Raw genomic sequence first — 17,628 nt, forward strand, 5'->3', positions numbered from 1 at the left:
AGTGCTGGAGCCTATCCCAGCTGTCAACGAGCAGGAGGCGGTGCACACCCTGAACGGGTTGCCAGCCAATCGCAGGGCACATGTAGACAAACAGTCACACTCACAATCACCCCGAGGGACAATTTAGAGTTTCCAATTAATGTCGCATGTTTTTGGGATGTGGGAGGAAACCGGAGTGCCCGGAGAAGAACCCACGCGGGCACGGGGAGAACATGCAAACTCCAAACAGGCAGGGCCGAGATTGAACCCGGGTCCTCAGAACTGATCCACTGTGCCGCCACTAATGTACTAAAATCTGCGACGAAAGCTTGAAATTTTAGATACCGAGCAGTAATGGTCAGATGGTGCTAAGCAGACATGAGGACTGCTTGTCTCTCGCATTCTCTCTCTCGCACACAGACACACATGCAACCCACACACATGCCCACAGCATCAAAGGTTGAAAAACAGACATTTCATTCTTTTGATCATCGGCCCGAGTTCACACACACACACACACACACACACACACACATACTCACACGCATACACCTGCACAGTTGCATGAATCTCCATTGGTTGATTTCTTTCTGTTGGTGAAGCTTTCATCCCTGGTTATATGGATGAGATAGCAAACACCTGGGACCCCCTTTTCATGCGCTCTCCTCAAGTGGCTGAACTCACCTGCTGCCCTCCGGCCTGTACGCGAGGCCGTCTCATACTTCTGCATCTGTACGTACGCATTGTCTGGTTTTCGATAAGGGGGTCTTTTCTCAGCGAGAACCCTTTTAGGATTCAGGGTGACACCTTACAAGACCGTGTTCGCTGAACAGTTGGATGTGTGCACTTGTTCACGCATAAATATACCCCGGAATACCTCACTGTGTACAAGTGTACGCACCCATGTGCACTACTTAGCTCAACCCAACCAAACCTAAAAACAAAAACAAATCCGAACCAAAGAGTGAGGTGAGGGTACACTTTTTTTTTTGCCGCGTATTGTACCTTTGGAGTGCTCCCATACAATGGTGGGTGGCGGGTATCCTTCGGCAGAGCAGTTGAGGGTGACAGTTTTCCCGTAGATCCCGTCTTGGTCCTCGGGCTGAACCACAAACTGAGGAGGAACTGGGCACAACAGTTCAAATAAATGACATGGCTCGTTTTCAATTCCTGGCAAGATACAAATTTATGACATGGCTCGATTGATGTACGGATTAGAGACGGTGGCACTGAACAGACAACAGGAAGCAGAATTGGAGGTGGAAGAAATGAAGATGTTGAGGTTCTCGCTCGGAGTGAGAAGGATGGATACGGTTAGAAATGAGAGGGAAAGCGAAAGTTGGGAATTTTGGAGACAAGGTTTGAGAGTGCAGACTTCGATAGTTTGGACATGTCCAGAGGCGAGAGCGTGAGCATGTTGGTAGAAGGGTGCTGAGGATGGAGCTGCCAAGCTAAAGAGCCAGAGGAAGACCAAAGAAAAGGTTGATGGATCTTGTGAGAGAGGACATGAGGGCAGTGGGTGTTAGAGAGGAAGATGCATAAGAATAGGCTAAGATGGAAAAAGATGACACATTGTGGCGACCCCCTAGCGAGAGAAGCCGAAAGGAAAAGAAGAAGAAGCTCATTTTCAATTTCTGGCAAGCTAATGTTTTAAAAATATTACACATATTTCTGTGATCGGTTATACAAGTTATTACTCATTATTATAATGGAGCACCAAGTGTTTAGATGAGGGAAACTACTGTACCATCTTACAACATCTGATGCATGGGCTTTTGATTTTTATAATTATAGGAGCAATGCTCTAAATCACACAGACGCCAAATATACTATATGTTTCATTGTTAAACTTGCTAATCAAATGTCATAAACTCTTAATTATTTAGCTGATACATTAGCATACAGTAGATCAACAGAGTTTCTCCGATTTTTCTTGCTGGTCACGCCAAAAGTGTGTGTGATCGTTTGTTGCTAAAAATCATGGGTCTCATTCAGAACTTCCCCACAAGGTCGTAAAAATATTTCATGTCTGTCATGGCCACTGAAGTGTTTGAAGAGTAAACCAGGGGCTGATTGGATCAAGCCTGTGAAGACCAAGCAGGTAGGAGCAGAAAGTTAGATATAGGTTTACGGTTTTTGTACGGCACAGTACTGGCCTCACCGCTACTCACCACAGTACGGTGCCATTTTCTACTTGCAACAGGGACAACAATGGGGCATTGAACAAATCAGTCAGTGGGAGGAAAATGACAGTCTGCTGTATTTTTTTTTTCTCAGCATGTTTTTTTCTGGCCATGGTAGTGTGATGAATTTTATTGGATCTGAGATTGAGAGGAGTAAAATGGGGACTGCATTGTATAAAATGTCTGCATCTGGTACTAAAGCACAGCAAAAGCATAAGCTAATGTTAGCGTGATCATATTTATTATTGCTATTAAGAATGATTGATAATATTTCATTTAGAGACAGGTTTCAGGCCACTCCTTTCTAGCTGAGTATCCTTAAATCTTCAAATGAATTGGCGGATGATTCTGCTCAACAAGTAAGCAAACAGCAGAGATCCAGTCCACGTCGGTATTGACACCAGTCACCCATCGTCAAGGCAGGAATAACGAGTCAAGTAGTTATAGCGCAATGGAAAAGGGCCATACGAGAAATACTTATTCACAAGACTCGAATCGCTGCTGTGCATTAATAATTACAAGATATACCACTGCTAAATTTTACAATAACAATAGCATCTGGTGCAATGCCCCAAGTAGAAAGTTCCCATTGGCCTCACCTCGGACAATGAGCTGACTCTGGTGCTCCACAGCGGCCGCCTCGTTGCGAGCGATGCACGTATAGTTGCCGTTGTGGTCCGGCGTCAGGTTGGAGATTCTCAGCGAGCTGGTGAAGTCGATGTTATCGACGGTCACGCCCAGGCTAGTCGGGATAGGCCGTCCGTCTTTCTGCCACGTGATGTCCAGAGGCCGGTCGCCCGACATGACCACGCAGGGGATGAAGACCCGCTGACCGATTGTGAATCGTTGGAACTCAAAGGGCTGAATGTAGGGAGGCACTGAGGACAGAAGTGGAAAAGGGGCGGCGGGGGGCGCACGGGGACACAGAATGGAAGAGAATCGAAAATGAGGTATAATTTCAGCTGTCAGGGAACATTTTTCTTTTTCAAGTTCACATGCGATAATTACCTATCGGCATCACTCTGGAAAATGTCGCCCATCATTGGAACATAAAGACTCAAAAGCAAAAAATTCTGCAACAATTGCATTTCACTCTCAACCTGGAACATCATATTTTTCGCCACAAGAAGACAAAAACATACAACTGGCTGGCAACCAGTTCAGGGTCTACCTGGATCCTGCCCGAGGATAACTGGGAGAGGCTCCATCCAGCACTCCCGTGACCTTTGTAAGGATAAGCTGCTTGGAAAATGGAAGGCTGGAAGCCAAAAACAAAGATGACGGCAAAGACCTTTACATTGTTGCATTTGACCCACCTGCCTAACTAACCATTACATACCAGCCGGCAGGGCCATAAAAGAGAGTAGCAATGTTAAAAAAATTAAGATTATTAAGGCACATGTCTACAAATATTCTCATTCATACAGCTGATTTAATTCTCAGGGCTTTGAATCGATCGCATCTACAGTATCCCGGTTGTCAAAGAAAATCGTTGTCTCATCCGAGCTGACTTCAGTGTTTGGAAATGGACAGAGTTTGTACAATAATGCCCTTATAAAGCATGACAATAGATTTGAAATAGAACAAGATAGTGCACCTTCATTTGCATACAGAACAATCGCACACATAACAGACATTACATCTATTTTATGCATGGCAGTATGAAGTGAAGAATGTCCTGGAGAAGGTGGAGATGTCTTTGGCGACATTTAAATCTACAATCAATGTCAGCAACCATCAGTGCAGGGCTGAACCCAAATGCAGGATCTCGAGACGCGAGCATGGTGTTAGGCACGGTTTATTCAAGGAACAGGTTCATACACGGTGTAAGCAGAGGCACAAAACGCTACGTAAAGGCGATATCCGAAAATGTGTCCCCGCTCAGAGCAGTGGCGTGGCCAAGTCTTGCTCGTGACGATCAAGAGAATCCTTCATGAATGCGAAAAACAGGTTTTACAACAAGGTCCGAATCAGTAGTAAAATCCCAGATAACATCTTCGAGAAAAGCGCATCATGTTCTGGAATCAAATACCAGACTGATGAAAGCAAGGGTGATCAAAAGGGTTAGAAGAGAAACATGTATGGGGAACCAATGGAAAAGCAAAGCAAAAACTAAATAAATAGCAGATTGTGTCAACACGGCGGAGGCTGAGTTATGACATGGGCCTGTTTGGTCACTCATGGATAATGATAATTCAGAGTACAGATGGGGGGGGGGGGGAGTCATCCAAACACTGCCATTGTCCAAATGCTTTTGGATCTAAATTCATATCCATGATAATTCCAAGTTGTTGAATCTTTTAGGTTGTATACTTGTACGTAGGAGGTGGAAAATGGTTCATATTGCGGCCCTATTTCTGATAATCGTCTACCAACCATCTAAATATTACCCGACCTGAATGTACGCCTTCATAACGTATGTGGCCAAATGGCCTGCCTATTTTCATGATTATAGTGATTTAGGAGCACCAGTCGGGACTCTAATTAATTTATCCCAGTCCAACGTGGGTGGTTAGCACACTGGTCAACAATGACGAGAATAGCATATGAACACAAAAGAGTTATGCAATCAAAAGTATTAAACTTGTCTCCTGGAAAACGTCTGCCATCGCACAAGTCGTCTGTGGCTGAGTGTCCAGCGACGTCATATAGCTGTGAAAATAAGCAGCGCGTTAACTGCTTATTTAATTTCCAACAAAGTGGAGATAAAGGACTCTCAGGATCCCCAAAGACTGCCGTGTATTTTAAGCACGAGCGGGCTGAAATTAACAAATGCATTCGCTCAGCAGGACACAACTGGGAAGCGTTGTTTTGTATCATCGCCGTGTCTTGCGTTCGCACTCTAACCCCCCCCCCACCGTTCCCCTCGCTGCATGACAAAGTGTAATGTGGCAGTGGCATCGTCGTGTACTGATCAGACGGAAGGAAATGAAGCATAATGGGGGAGCCCTCCTTCGTGTTTCCAATTAGAGCTCGTAAGATCTCGACGGAGATCAGCCCTGTGATATCATTAGCACAGATACGGTCTTTATTAGCTAGCCTGATGAACTGAGGAGTTGCAGGTAGACTCATTATTTGTCTGAGATGAATATGAAATGCTGCTTGCCTTCCTGCGTGAGCTCATTTGCTTATCGGTTTTATTCGGTCTTTCTTTGTGATCCGCTTTGGAATTGCAAACTCACGGTCATCTATAGAATGGTGAATAGTTGTTTGTTTTTTAATGACCTACAATACACGGGTGACTTACAGTGAAGAAAATAAGTATCTGAACACCCTGCTATATTGCAAGTTCTCCCACTTAGAAATCATGGAAGGGCCTGAAATTTCCTCGTTGGTGCATGTCCACTGTGAGAGAGAGAATCTCAAAAGAAAAATCCAGAAATCACAATGTATGATTTTTTTTAACGATTTATTTGTGTGATACAGCTGCAAATAAGTATTTGAACTCCTGTCTATCAGCTAGAATTCTGACCCTCAAAGACCCGTTACTCCGCCTTTAAAAGTCCACCACCACTCCATGTATTATCCTCAATCAGATGTGCCCGTGTGAGGTTATTAGCTGCATAAGGACACCTGTCCACCCCATACAATCAATAAGACTCAAACTTGTAGCATGGCCAAGACCAAAGAGCTGTCCAAAAACACCAGAGACAAAATTGTACTACTCCAAACGACTGGAAAGGGCTGCGGAGAAATTCCCAAGCAACTTGGTGAAAAAAGGTCCACTGTTAGAGCAATCAGTAGAAAATGGAAGAAGCTGAATGTGACGGTCAAGCTCCATCGGAGTGGAGCGCCCTCAAAGATATCGCCTCGTGTAGTCTCATTGATCCTTAGAAAGGTGAGGAATCAGCCCAGGAATACACGGCAGGACTTGTTGAATGACCTGAGCAGTGCTGGGACCACCGTTTCCAAGGTGACTGTTGGTAGGTAATACACGAAAACGTCATGGTTTGAAATCATGCATGGCACGGAAGGGTCCCCTGCTTAAACCAGCACATGTCAAGGCCCGTCTTAAGTTTGCCAATGGCCATTTGGATTATACAGAGGAGTCGTGGAAGAAGGTTTTGTGGACAGATGAGATCAAAACTGAACTTTTTGGTCATTATTCCACTAACCGTGTTTGGAGGAAGACGAATGATGAGTTCCATCCCAAGAACACCGTCCCTACTGTGAAACATGGGGGTGGTAGCATCATGCTTTGGGAGGGGTGGGGTGGGGGTTCTACACATGGGACAGGACGACTACACTGTATTAAGGAGAGGATGACCGCGGCCAGGTATTGTGAGATTTTGGGTAACAAGCTCTTTCCCTCAGTCAGAGCATTGAAGATGGGTCGTGGCTTAGTCTTTCAACATGGCAATGACCCGAAACACACAGCCAGGAAAACCATGGAGCAGCTCCATAAGAAGCATATTACGGTTCTGGCGTGGCCTAGCCAGTCTCCAGACCTAAACCCAAAAGAAAATCTTTGGAGGGTGCTGAAACTCCGTGTTTCTCAGCGACTGCCCAGAAACCTGCCTGATCTAGATAAGATCTGTGTGGAGGAGTGGGCCAAAATCCCTCCTGCAGTGTGTGCAAACCTGGTGAACAACTACAGAAAAAAATTGACCTCTGTAATTGCAAACAAAGGCTACTGGACCAAATATTAACATTGGTTTTCTCAGGTTTTCAAATACTTATTTTCTTCACTGGAGTATTCAGACTAGATAGGCTCCAGCTACATGCGACCCTAAGAATGAGAATCCGTAAATAAATAAAGGATAAATGGACGGTCGATGGACAGGTCAGGAAAATTCACTCACCTCTTACACGGAGGTGGACACTTTGGGAGTCCATTTTGTTGGGTTGGACCATGACTTTGCAGTTATACTCTCCGGCGTCTCCCTGCTGCACATTTGTGAGCCTCAGCGTGCCGTTGTTTTCGAAGGCTCGCTGTCGGTGGTTGAAGGGCAGCAACGCCGAGTTTTTGTACCACTTGATGGAATAGTAAGGATAGCCGATCACGCGGCAGTGAATGAAGGCATCCCGTCCCGCGATGGCGGTGACGTTTTTCATCGAGCGGATGCTGGCGCGGCCTGAGAATGAGAGCGGTTCAGAAAGAACTCCTTACGAGGACATTTATTAGTCGTGGTCTTTAGATTGCAGAAGCTGTGACGCTTGCTGCAGTGATGTGTACACAAAACAGTCATTTTTTTTAAAAACAATTACTTAATATTAAACAACACAATGCTGAGTGCCAGTAAAACAAATAACAGATGCGGTAGTTTGAGCCAACGTAGAATTATTTGGTTTTGTTTTACTTGGTTTATAAAAATTTCCAGCAGAAGGCAGTTGAATGACAAGCAGATTAAAGTGTTTCACATCTGAGGGGAGAGTTGAAATCATAATATAATCATGATTCTTCTTCTTCTTCTCACCCACAGAATCCCGTGTCACATAAAGTGGAGTACCAGATCCTAAACGGTAGAATTGGCCGCCCTCGTAACCACACACAAGAGGACACCAAAGACAAGTTCATGCAAAGAGAAGGAACTTGCTCTGGCTATCTACCAACGCGTCCGTTTTGGAAAGCGATATCAAAATTATGTGCAGCAAACCAGTCAAATTCCTTTGACCTGAGGGGACGAGAGTGCAGGGAAAGCATAATAAAAGGTAACACTATAAAAATTATGTAGCGGGGAGAAAAAAATGACAACGAAAACAAATGAACTTTGTTCAGAGACGAGACGAAAATCGAAATCAAATCCGAACGAACTAAATTCTTCTTTTTCGGACAACATTCAGCGGGCGTGTGCAGCGTTCAGGCAGACAGACAGACAGACAGACAGACAGACAGACAGGTATGTGTATAGTTGTTCTTGGAGGAGCTGATTTGACAAGCACCTCTTACGTTTATTCGAGCCTGGTGGTACACGAGGCCGGCCGAGTTGCTGCACGTGCACCGGTACACGCCGCCGTCCTGCACCTGCGTGTGGGTCACGTTGAGCTGGCTGACCACGTGGCCCTCGTGGGTCTCGTAGTGCCCCAGGTGATGGTGGCCGTCTTTGATGACGGGGTCGTCGTCCAGCGACCACATGCACCGCGGCGGCGGCGTGCCCTTGACGTTGCACACCAGGAAGACGGGCTCGTTGGGGTTCACCACCTTTTCGCTGAACGACGAGAGGATCTTGGGCGTGCCATCTGCGGAGGACGACGGGGCGAAATGGGTTTGCTGGGATGAATAAAACATGGATGCGGGCTGGGGGCTCAATCGCCAATGCATAATCATATTCGCTGCGTGGATGGAAAGAAATCTATTCCTCTCGCTGGTAGAAAAATGTCAATAGTCATTGTCCATCCATCCATCCATTTTCTCAGCCGCTCATCCTCAAAAGGGTCGTGGGAGTGTTGGAGCCTATCCCAGCTAACTCGGGCAGGAGGCGGGGTACACCCTGAACTGGTTGCCAGTTCATCGCCAGGTTTGGAGACAAACAACAGTCACACTCACAATCACACCTCAGGGCAAGGTTTGAAAATGCTTAATAGCTCGATTAACTAAAACAGAGTCAAACACTGATTTCGACATATAAATTATTGATATCAACACCATTGTGACACAGTCATTAGAGGTACATGAAGGAAAGAACCTGTTGATCCTCACTCAACTGAACCAACAACTTCCACTCCTCAAGAAGATTCAGATTTTGGACAATGTCTGGGACTTTTCCCTCTATTCATCTAGAACAGGTCAAACTGTGAACAGCATCAAACTCTTTTTTTGTCATGGGCCGCATTGTAGTTACGGTTTCGCCCAGGAGGCGGTTATGACTGTGAAACCATATAAATCTTTACTTGGCTTATCATATTGACACACAAATTTACAAACTAGTTTTGGAATCAGAAATCAAGGGGAATGGGTTTTTCACTGATGATATATGACAATTTGACATTTTGATGCATATTTGAACAAGAATCATGGAGGTTGACACGCATGATTTGCCTTCGGGGGCCACATAAAATGATGTGGTGGGCCAGATCTGGCTCCAGAGCCTTGAGTTTGACTCCTGAGAATCACAAAACTATTTGGCGCGGTGGAGGTGAAGGTTTTAGATCTTTTGCACGCCAGCTCAACTGTTCAATTTGGAACAAAAACAGGTCTTACCCCACAAAAATCTTAGTCTGTCTCATTTTCCGTGTGGGAAGCACAGCTGTGTTTTGAAACCGCTGCCAAGGTTTTTCTCTAATAATAGAGGTCCGCTCCACATGATTAAAAGCGATCATTATCTTCTTCTTACGGGTCTAAGGTCACAGGGGCAACCCTGCCAAGTTAACCTCCAAATTATGCGCATGCGCTTTTGTATCACACTAATCATACTAAAGGTGGCCTTTATCAGCGAGTCACAGGATTCCATTAAAATGTAAACCTAGCAATGATTGCTTGGACCCAAATCTCTTTCCGCGAAGGGTAACGCACAGTCCGTGCATGTACACGTCCTTATTGGACCGTTACCTTCAAGGATGACTTGCACAAAGTCCTGAGCGGACATTTTGCCCTTCCTGGCGAAGCACTGGTAGGCGCCGCCGTCACTCTTCGACATTCCTTCCATGACGAGATTTTCCCGGTTGAGACCGGTGAAACGGACGCTGTTGCCGGGGTAGATGAGCTCGCCGTTGCGGTACCACGACAGCTCGTACTCGTCGGAGCCGCTCACGCTGCAGGACAGAGACACCTTGCTGCCCACGCTGCCTTTCACCTTCCGAGGGCTGACCATCGCCTTCAAGGGCTCTGACACACAAAAGATGTAAATATTCTAATTATAATCCTCAAAGGGAGACTCGATGCTCCCTCTGCTGGGTATTTTACAAATACAGTGGTGCCTCGGTTCTCGAACGTCCCCCTTCTCGAACAAATCGGTTTTCGAACGATTGTTTTGCTTCTGTTTTCGAACAAAAATCAGTACTCGATCGCCCCCAAGAACACCCGGAATTAACAGAACGCGCGCAGCCCGACCAGCTGACCCAACCACGGCGCGCTTTTCGTTATTGTCAATTCAATCAAACCCGTGAAAAACAGACAAACAAAAAAAAAAAAACGGAAATAACCTAACACGCGGCGGTTGATACGGTTTTCGAACAAATCAGTTCTGGAACGGATTGTGGTCGAGAACTGAGGCACCACTGTACCATAACTTAGCAATAGAATATTTCCTCAAGCGTCATGCGGGTGGGTCTTTATTTAATAAACTGTCGAGAGGACTGCGTTTATTCCAGACGAGGCCTTAATTTGTAGGAATGCATTTTTTAGCCCTTTATTCCTCATTTCATTGTTTGAAATTTTTCGTTTAATGTTCTTGTGTATGAATATTTATGTACAGCACTTTGTTTCAGCTGCAGTTTTTCTTAAAGTGCTCCATAAATAAAGTTGAGTGAAGTTATTTGTTGGAAGAGATGATGACAATTTTGAATGATGGACAGTAACTTATCTGCGCTTTGACGTGAGAACAATTTATTTCTGTACGTTTATGAAAGCATTTTGAAAATCATTGAACATAATGTTGAGGGGAAAAGAAGAGCTGAAGAAATTTTTGTTCAACGCATGAAAAAGACTTACGTCTGACATGGAGGTGCCCCATGACCTCGGCGTTGCCGTAGCTGTTCCAAACTTCGCAAACGTACGTCCCAGAGTCGCTCGCCTGCGTGCTCTCTATCAACAAGCCCGTGACGGTCTGCCGGAAGCGACTGTCCGACTCCAGCGGGCTGTTGTCCTTGAGCCAGCGGTACTTGGGGAACGGGTAGCCGGACGCCTTGCAAGGCAGCTCCACCCGATGATCAATCATCACGTCCCGGTGGTCAAAGCCGTCCAAGATGCCTGGTTCGGCATTGGTGGGGTCTGGGAGGAGGAGAGTTTAACGTTTGCTTTATTTAGTCGGGAATTAAGAGTACAGGCCAATATTGATTCTCTGGGTAAAGATTCAGTGCTTAGAAATATGTATTCTGTTGGGTGAGGAACAACGTGCAATTTTCTCACCACTCTAGCTCCAAGACAGCACTTTGTACAGTACTGGTTCCTTATAAAGTCCTCAAACAAAATGTTTTATCATAAAGAGAGCAGCACTAGAGTGATATTGTGCTTAAGCTTCATTGTCGGCACACCAAACTCTTGCATATTAAGCCAAGGACACTTTGGTTTTTTACATGCCTCGCTTTTGTCGCCTTATCGGTTTGCAGGATTACACCAAAACTACAAGCTGATTTGCTCAGGACTCGCTGGTATGAGGGCCACATGGGAGGAAGAAAAGATGAAGAATTGGGAATTTACAAATCCGGTCAACGCTAAGTCTAGATTATCCATCTGTTGAAACATTGCTATTATTTGAATATTGGGGTACATTAATTTTTCTGAACGCAAGGAGGTGATACACAAGGTAGTTCCAGTCAAAGGTCAGATCACCTGGAACTGGGAAGTAATACATTTTGTTGATTTTGAATCCAATATAAAACACACAACCTGGAAATGGGAACCTTGATTATTGAACGCAACGTTTTCAGCAGTCCATACTAATGATATCGGTAGATATTGATCTATTGTGATAGATCGTCAATATATGTGGATAATTTAACCTAATACCGACCCGACACAATGAGACGTGCGCTGTTGCTCTGGCGAGTCTCCCCGGTGTACCGGTGACGCGTGGTGCAGCGGTAGTTATTCAGCCCATCTTCGGGCAGGACGTCCAAAATGTACAAGGCTCCTGTGGGTGTGATGAGATATCTTTGTCCTGCAACACACACACAAAGAAAGAGTGGAAAGACAAATTAAAACTACGGCCCCTAGAACAAAATGTCCAAGAAGCAAAACGTGAATGCAACGGTTAGCCGTGTGGCATTCATAGGAACGGTGTGTGCAACTTGATTGGTGGTAAGCTCGGCATAATCTGCAGTACAGTGTGACAAATTGGCAATGTGAATTCCTGATTGCAGTTTTTTTCTAAACATTACAAATTCAATTTTCACATGAATGTGTCACTTGTGCAAATAAAAAAGCAGTTTCCCATTACCGCAATTCCCGGCCTACAGAGCGCACCTGGTTATAAGCCTTGGAACACAGAAAGAGTTTAACGCTAGTGGGGGAGTTAGCACAGGGCTAGCATCAGCGCGGGACTAGCGTTAGACTCTTTAAACGCTTTGTGTACCGTGGCTTATAACCAGGTGCGCTAAAGCTAGCGCCCCGCTAGTTTTAGCGCACCTGGTTATAACGGTAGTGCCACATCGACGCATAAACCACAGGGTTGAAAGCGTGTGAAAAAAGTTACGGCCGAAAATTACGGTATGTTGAAAAAGTTGTAAATGCTTTGTTACATCAAGACAAATGATTATGAACAGTTCTCTGCTTTTTCCTACGTTATCAATCAATCAAACAAATATCATTCGATTAGTTTAATCATCACTTGCTTAACTCGTGGTGATCAAAATATTAATAAATATTGTACGCAATTGAAACAAACAGTGAAATCTCCAATGTGAATCTTGTCCAGTCTCTCGGAACCACCATTTCATAATTTAAAACAATTTTAATCAAAACTCTAGCCATGGTTAGCCACAGTTTTACATCAGAACATCGCTCCAGAGTACACAGTTATTTTGATAACATAACTAAGTAATTTATCCATCCACAATGACACGAGAACTTGTCATTCCGATGGAACTGAAATGTTCATTGATGGTGAGAGTGGCTTTCGACCATGATCCACGCGATTTGGGTATTTGTACAAAACGTTTTGAGAAATACTGTTTTGAAATGTGAAAAGTCATTTGGAAAATGTACCAAAGTGACTGAGAAGTGGAATCTGGAAAATTTCATACAGAAGCAGACGAAAACTGTAAAACTGGGATTCCTGCCAGCGGATGCCGATTTTCCTTCAAAAATCATCCGACTGAATGTGACCTGAGGGGAACGGAGCAATTAATTAACTGCAATTTTTTAAAGTAAATAAATGATCAGATATTTGTCCTCAAGACACTCTGGCTAAAATAAAAACAAGATATTATGAATGTATTTGACTCCTGTTATACCCCCCCCCCCACAAGTGTAAAGCAGCTGTAGATTATTTTCCACTGAGGGAGTTGTTTTGATTGCGCTCAGTGGCTGAAGGCGCTGAGGGTGATTTACACCAAAGTGGAATAAACTGCGGGGGAGACAAAAAAAATAGAAGATAAGAATGGTGTGATTCAATTTTTGTCGGGTAAAGGGAGCAGTGGGCGTTCTTGTGATTTTCGGCGAAAGAAAAAATGTGTCGATGTGTGGATTTTTATATACTGAGACTTTCCCAAAAAATTTTGATCTCGTGGAAATGTTATGGAAAAAATTATTCATTTATATAACTTAAATGGTCATATCAGATAGATCCAGGAACCAAAATTTAAACAATTTATTTTTGAATTTCCTCGGCTTTCAGGTAACAAAACCCACCCTCTCTATGTGCCCTGTGATTGGCTGGCAACCAGTGCCCCGCCTCCTGCCTGAAGATAGCTGGCATCGGCTCCAGCGCTTCCGCGACCCTCGTGAGGATAAGCGGCTCAGATAATGGGTGGTCGGATGGATGACCACTGCAGGTGTTGGTAAACTCCGCATTTGTAAATCTGAGGTCAGCGCAACAGACTACCAGAATGTTTTAGAGGACTTCCTGATTCCGTCAGTGGAGATTCTGATTTCATCTTCCAGCAGGACCTGGTCCCTGGCCATCCTCCCAGGAGCACCAAAAGCTGGTTAGAGGCCCATTCCATCACAGTGCTTGACTAAACCCCATTAAGAATCTATGGGGCAAAATTGAGAGGAAAATGACGGGCACCAAACCCAAGAACAAAAAAGAACTGACAGCAAGCATCAAGGAGATCTGGACTTCCATAAATACCAGGCATCACCACTGGGTGATTGCTTCAATACCACGATGCATCGAGACAGTGATTCAACCAAAAGGGATTCCCAACCAAGTACTGAAGATTAACATATTGTTTTGGAAGAACATATCCATCCATCCAACCATTTTCTTAGCCGCTTATCCTCACGAGGGTCGCGGGATTGCTGAAGGCTAACCCATCTATCATTGGGCAGGAGGCGGGGTACATACTGAACTGGTTCCCAGCCAAATGCAGGGCACATGAAGACAGACAAGAGTCCCACTCACAATCACAAAAGGGGCAATTTAGGGTATCCGATTAATATTGCATGTTTTTGGCATGTGGGAGGAAACGCACGCAATCACGGGGAAAACATGCTAACCCTACACAGGCGGGGCCGGGATCGAACCTGTGTCCTCAAAACTGTGAGGCCAACGCTTTCCAGCTGAGTCACCGTGCCGCCGAGTACCATATAAACTTGAAACTCAAATGGTCACAGTATTCTAATATTTTGAAATCCTGATTTTGTGGGTGTTATCAGCTGGAAGCCCAAGTTCCGTACAAATAAATACTTTTATATTGTGGGCTATTTACGTCTATGTAAGTCAACATTTTTGAATGGAATTCTGGAAATAGAACAACTTTTACATGATATGAACATTTTTAGGGGAAAGGGTCTGTCATAAGAAAAGCTCATCAAATTTATTTGTATAGCGCATTTCATACACAAGGTAATGATGATTGCAATATGAAGAGATAAAACATTTAAAACTGGGAAAAAACCTAAATGACAAATACTACAGTACTAACAAATAGTATGTCGATATACAGTGGTAGCTTTCAAAATAAAGGGACAAACTAGCGCAGTTTTCACCTTTGTAGTTGTGTTTTGTCAGACAAAATGGCCTTCCAGATAGATGCTTGAAGTTTACGCGAAAATGCTCGCCCGAGCCGCAGCACGGAGCTCTGTGTGGCTTAACAAATGAGATGCCACCTCCCTAAGGTCACATAATGTCATCCCTGATACATGACGCATGAAACTATCCCGCACTAAACGGCCGCGCTCTGCTTTTCATATGCGACGCGGGCACGCTAGCAACAACAAAGTCCAAAGCAATTAGCCATGAAATGTTAATAAGAAGCATTGGAATCCGCAGTAATTATATCAAACGTTAAGTTGTTCTTAAATATTCCGCTGGAGACTCATTTGTATTGAAGAAAAGCAAAGCATGTTTAACATGCTTACATTTTTTGGGGATGATTATACTTGCAGAAGAAAAAAAAAAAAGGAGACCTTGTGGGGAAAGCAAACAAGGGAGGAGCAGAGAGCAAAGTGGCAGAGGCGAAGGAGCAGCAACGCTATTGTAAGCGTTGACCTAGATAGAAGAGACAACAGATCCCTCGGATTTGATGTCCTGAAGGGCTTTTTGCTGGTTTACATGCTGCGGAATATCCGAGGAGCCGGTGAAATTTATGAAGGTAGAGGGGAGGGTGTGACCGTGTGCGAGAGTGCGTGTTTTCGGCGCTGGCGGCCTGACAATGGTGGGAGGACGGAAGAAGGAGGGGAGGGGCACGTGCAAAAAAACAGCAAAAAAAAAAAAAAAAAACACACACATTTTGAGCCCGCTGGCTGCGTCTATTTTTCATTGAAATTAGCACAAGCCTCAGTACATTTTACAAGTCAGTCATTAAAAGGGCTAAAAGGTGGAGATCAATTTTTCTCGCCAGTCAACCGTTATGTAGCGGTCACCAGAAAACCGAAGTGGCAATTGAGAAGCTGTCCACTCCGCGCTCCTTCTCCCCCTCTTTTCTGTCTTCCCTCCCGGATTCTCCATTTTGATTCGGCGCCGGCCCTCTGAAATCTCACAGTGGAATCCATCTTGAGCCAGACAAAATTGTGTTTCGCCGCAGCCGCTAGACGAGCCGCCGCAATTTTCTCCCCGAGCACCTCCGTGCAACCGCAGTGTTTTTAAGACATCAGAGCTCAGTTTATTATGTTATCACAGAATGAAAGCGGGCGGTGGGGTGGGGGCTTCGGAATAAGACATATTGCGTTCAAATGGATTTTGTCCCCATCTTGTATCACTAATTCCCGCTCGCGCTACTACGTCACCGTGTGGGACACCGTTTCTTTGTTGTGCACTCACATAAAAGCCTAACAACGGCTCCGTATTCATAAAAGCAAAATCGTTGACGCTCACATGAGCCAAAACAAATCAGGTCGTTGTTGTTGTTATTATTTTTATGACACTTTATCTAATCATCACCGCTTTCTCATTGGCAGAAGCTAATCTCCAGATTGTGTTGCTTTATTCAAAGCGATATGACTGCGGCGTCATCATATGTGGCATTACCTGTCACCGAAGGGAAGCTACAAATTATTTTTGCACTTGCGGAAAAGGGAACGGAATGCGTGAGCCACATTTAAAAACCTTTGCATGGTAGCACATTTTTGTCAGATTCTTCTTCTTTTCCTTTCGGCTTGTCCCGTTAGGGGTCGCCACATCGTGTCATCTTTTTCCATCTAAGCCTATCCTCGTGCATCTTCCTTTCTAACACGCACTGACCTCATGTCCTCCCTCTCAAAATCCATCAATCTTTTCTTTGGTCTTCCTCTCACTCTTTTGCCTGGCAGCTCCATCCTCAGCACCCTTCTACCAACATACTCACTCTCCCGCCTCTGAACATGTCCAAACCATCGAAGTCTGCTCTCTCGAATCTTGTCTCCAAAACATCCAGCTTTGGCTGTCCCTCTAATGAGCTCATTTCTAATCCCATCCAACCTGCTCACTCCGAGCGAGAACCTCAACATCTTCATTTCTGCCACCTCCAGTTCAGATTCCTGTTGTTTCTTCAGTGCCACTGTCTCTAATCCGTACATCATGGCCGACCTCACCACTGTTTTGTAAACTTTGCCCTTCATCCTAGCGGAGACTCTTCTGCCACATAGAACACCAGACACCTTCCGTCAACTGTTCCAACTCCCTTGGACCCGTTTCTTCTTGTTGACTGCAAGTATTTGAAGTCGTCCACCCTCGCTATCTGTTCTCCCTTTTAGCTTCACTCTTCCTCCTGCGCCCCTCACATTCATGCACATATATTCTGTTTTGCTTCAGCTAATCTTCATTCCTCTCCTTTTCAGTGCGTGCCTCCATCTTTGTAATTGTTCCTCTGCCTGCTCCCTGCTTTCACTGCAGATCACAATATCATCTGCGAACATCATGGTCCAGTGGATTTCCAGTCTAACCTCATCTGTCAGCCTATCTATTACTACCACAAACAGGAAGGGGCTCAGCGTGGATCCCTGATGCAGTCCAACCTCTACCTTAAATTCTTCTGACACATCTACAGTACATCTCACCGCTGTTCTGCTGCCCTCATACACGTCCTGTACTATTCTAACATATTTTTCTGCCACACCAGACTTGCGTATGCAGTACCACAGTTCCTCTCTTCGTACTCTGTCATAGGTTTTCTCTAGGTCTACAAAAACACAATGTAGCTCCTTCTGACCTTCTTCTGAGATTAAGAATTATTCTTATTATTTGACTTGTAATTGTATTTACATTACAACTAACAGATCCATTAT

At 44.7% G+C, this 17,628-nt stretch overlaps 1 protein-coding gene across 1 annotated transcript in view; it reads right to left on the reverse strand.

Moving 5' to 3' along the window:
- Window positions 1–17,628, reverse strand: part of dscamb (Down syndrome cell adhesion molecule b) — a 134,422-nt gene that overhangs the window by 37,025 nt on the left and 79,769 nt on the right. The window contains exons 4-10 of the mRNA XM_061826926.1: window positions 11,774–11,920; window positions 10,753–11,031; window positions 9,652–9,927; window positions 8,046–8,342; window positions 6,965–7,237; window positions 2,762–3,040; window positions 985–1,104 (exon numbers count right to left, since the gene is read on the reverse strand). Of these exons, the coding sequence (XP_061682910.1) occupies window positions 985–1,104; window positions 2,762–3,040; window positions 6,965–7,237; window positions 8,046–8,342; window positions 9,652–9,927; window positions 10,753–11,031; window positions 11,774–11,920 (1,671 nt within the window). The remainder of the gene's footprint in view (window positions 1–984; window positions 1,105–2,761; window positions 3,041–6,964; window positions 7,238–8,045; window positions 8,343–9,651; window positions 9,928–10,752; window positions 11,032–11,773; window positions 11,921–17,628) is intronic.

Source organism: Syngnathoides biaculeatus, chromosome 8 (assembly GCF_019802595.1).
Source record: "Syngnathoides biaculeatus isolate LvHL_M chromosome 8, ASM1980259v1, whole genome shotgun sequence".
In the NCBI taxonomy this organism is placed as follows: Eukaryota; Metazoa; Chordata; class Actinopteri; order Syngnathiformes; family Syngnathidae; genus Syngnathoides; species Syngnathoides biaculeatus.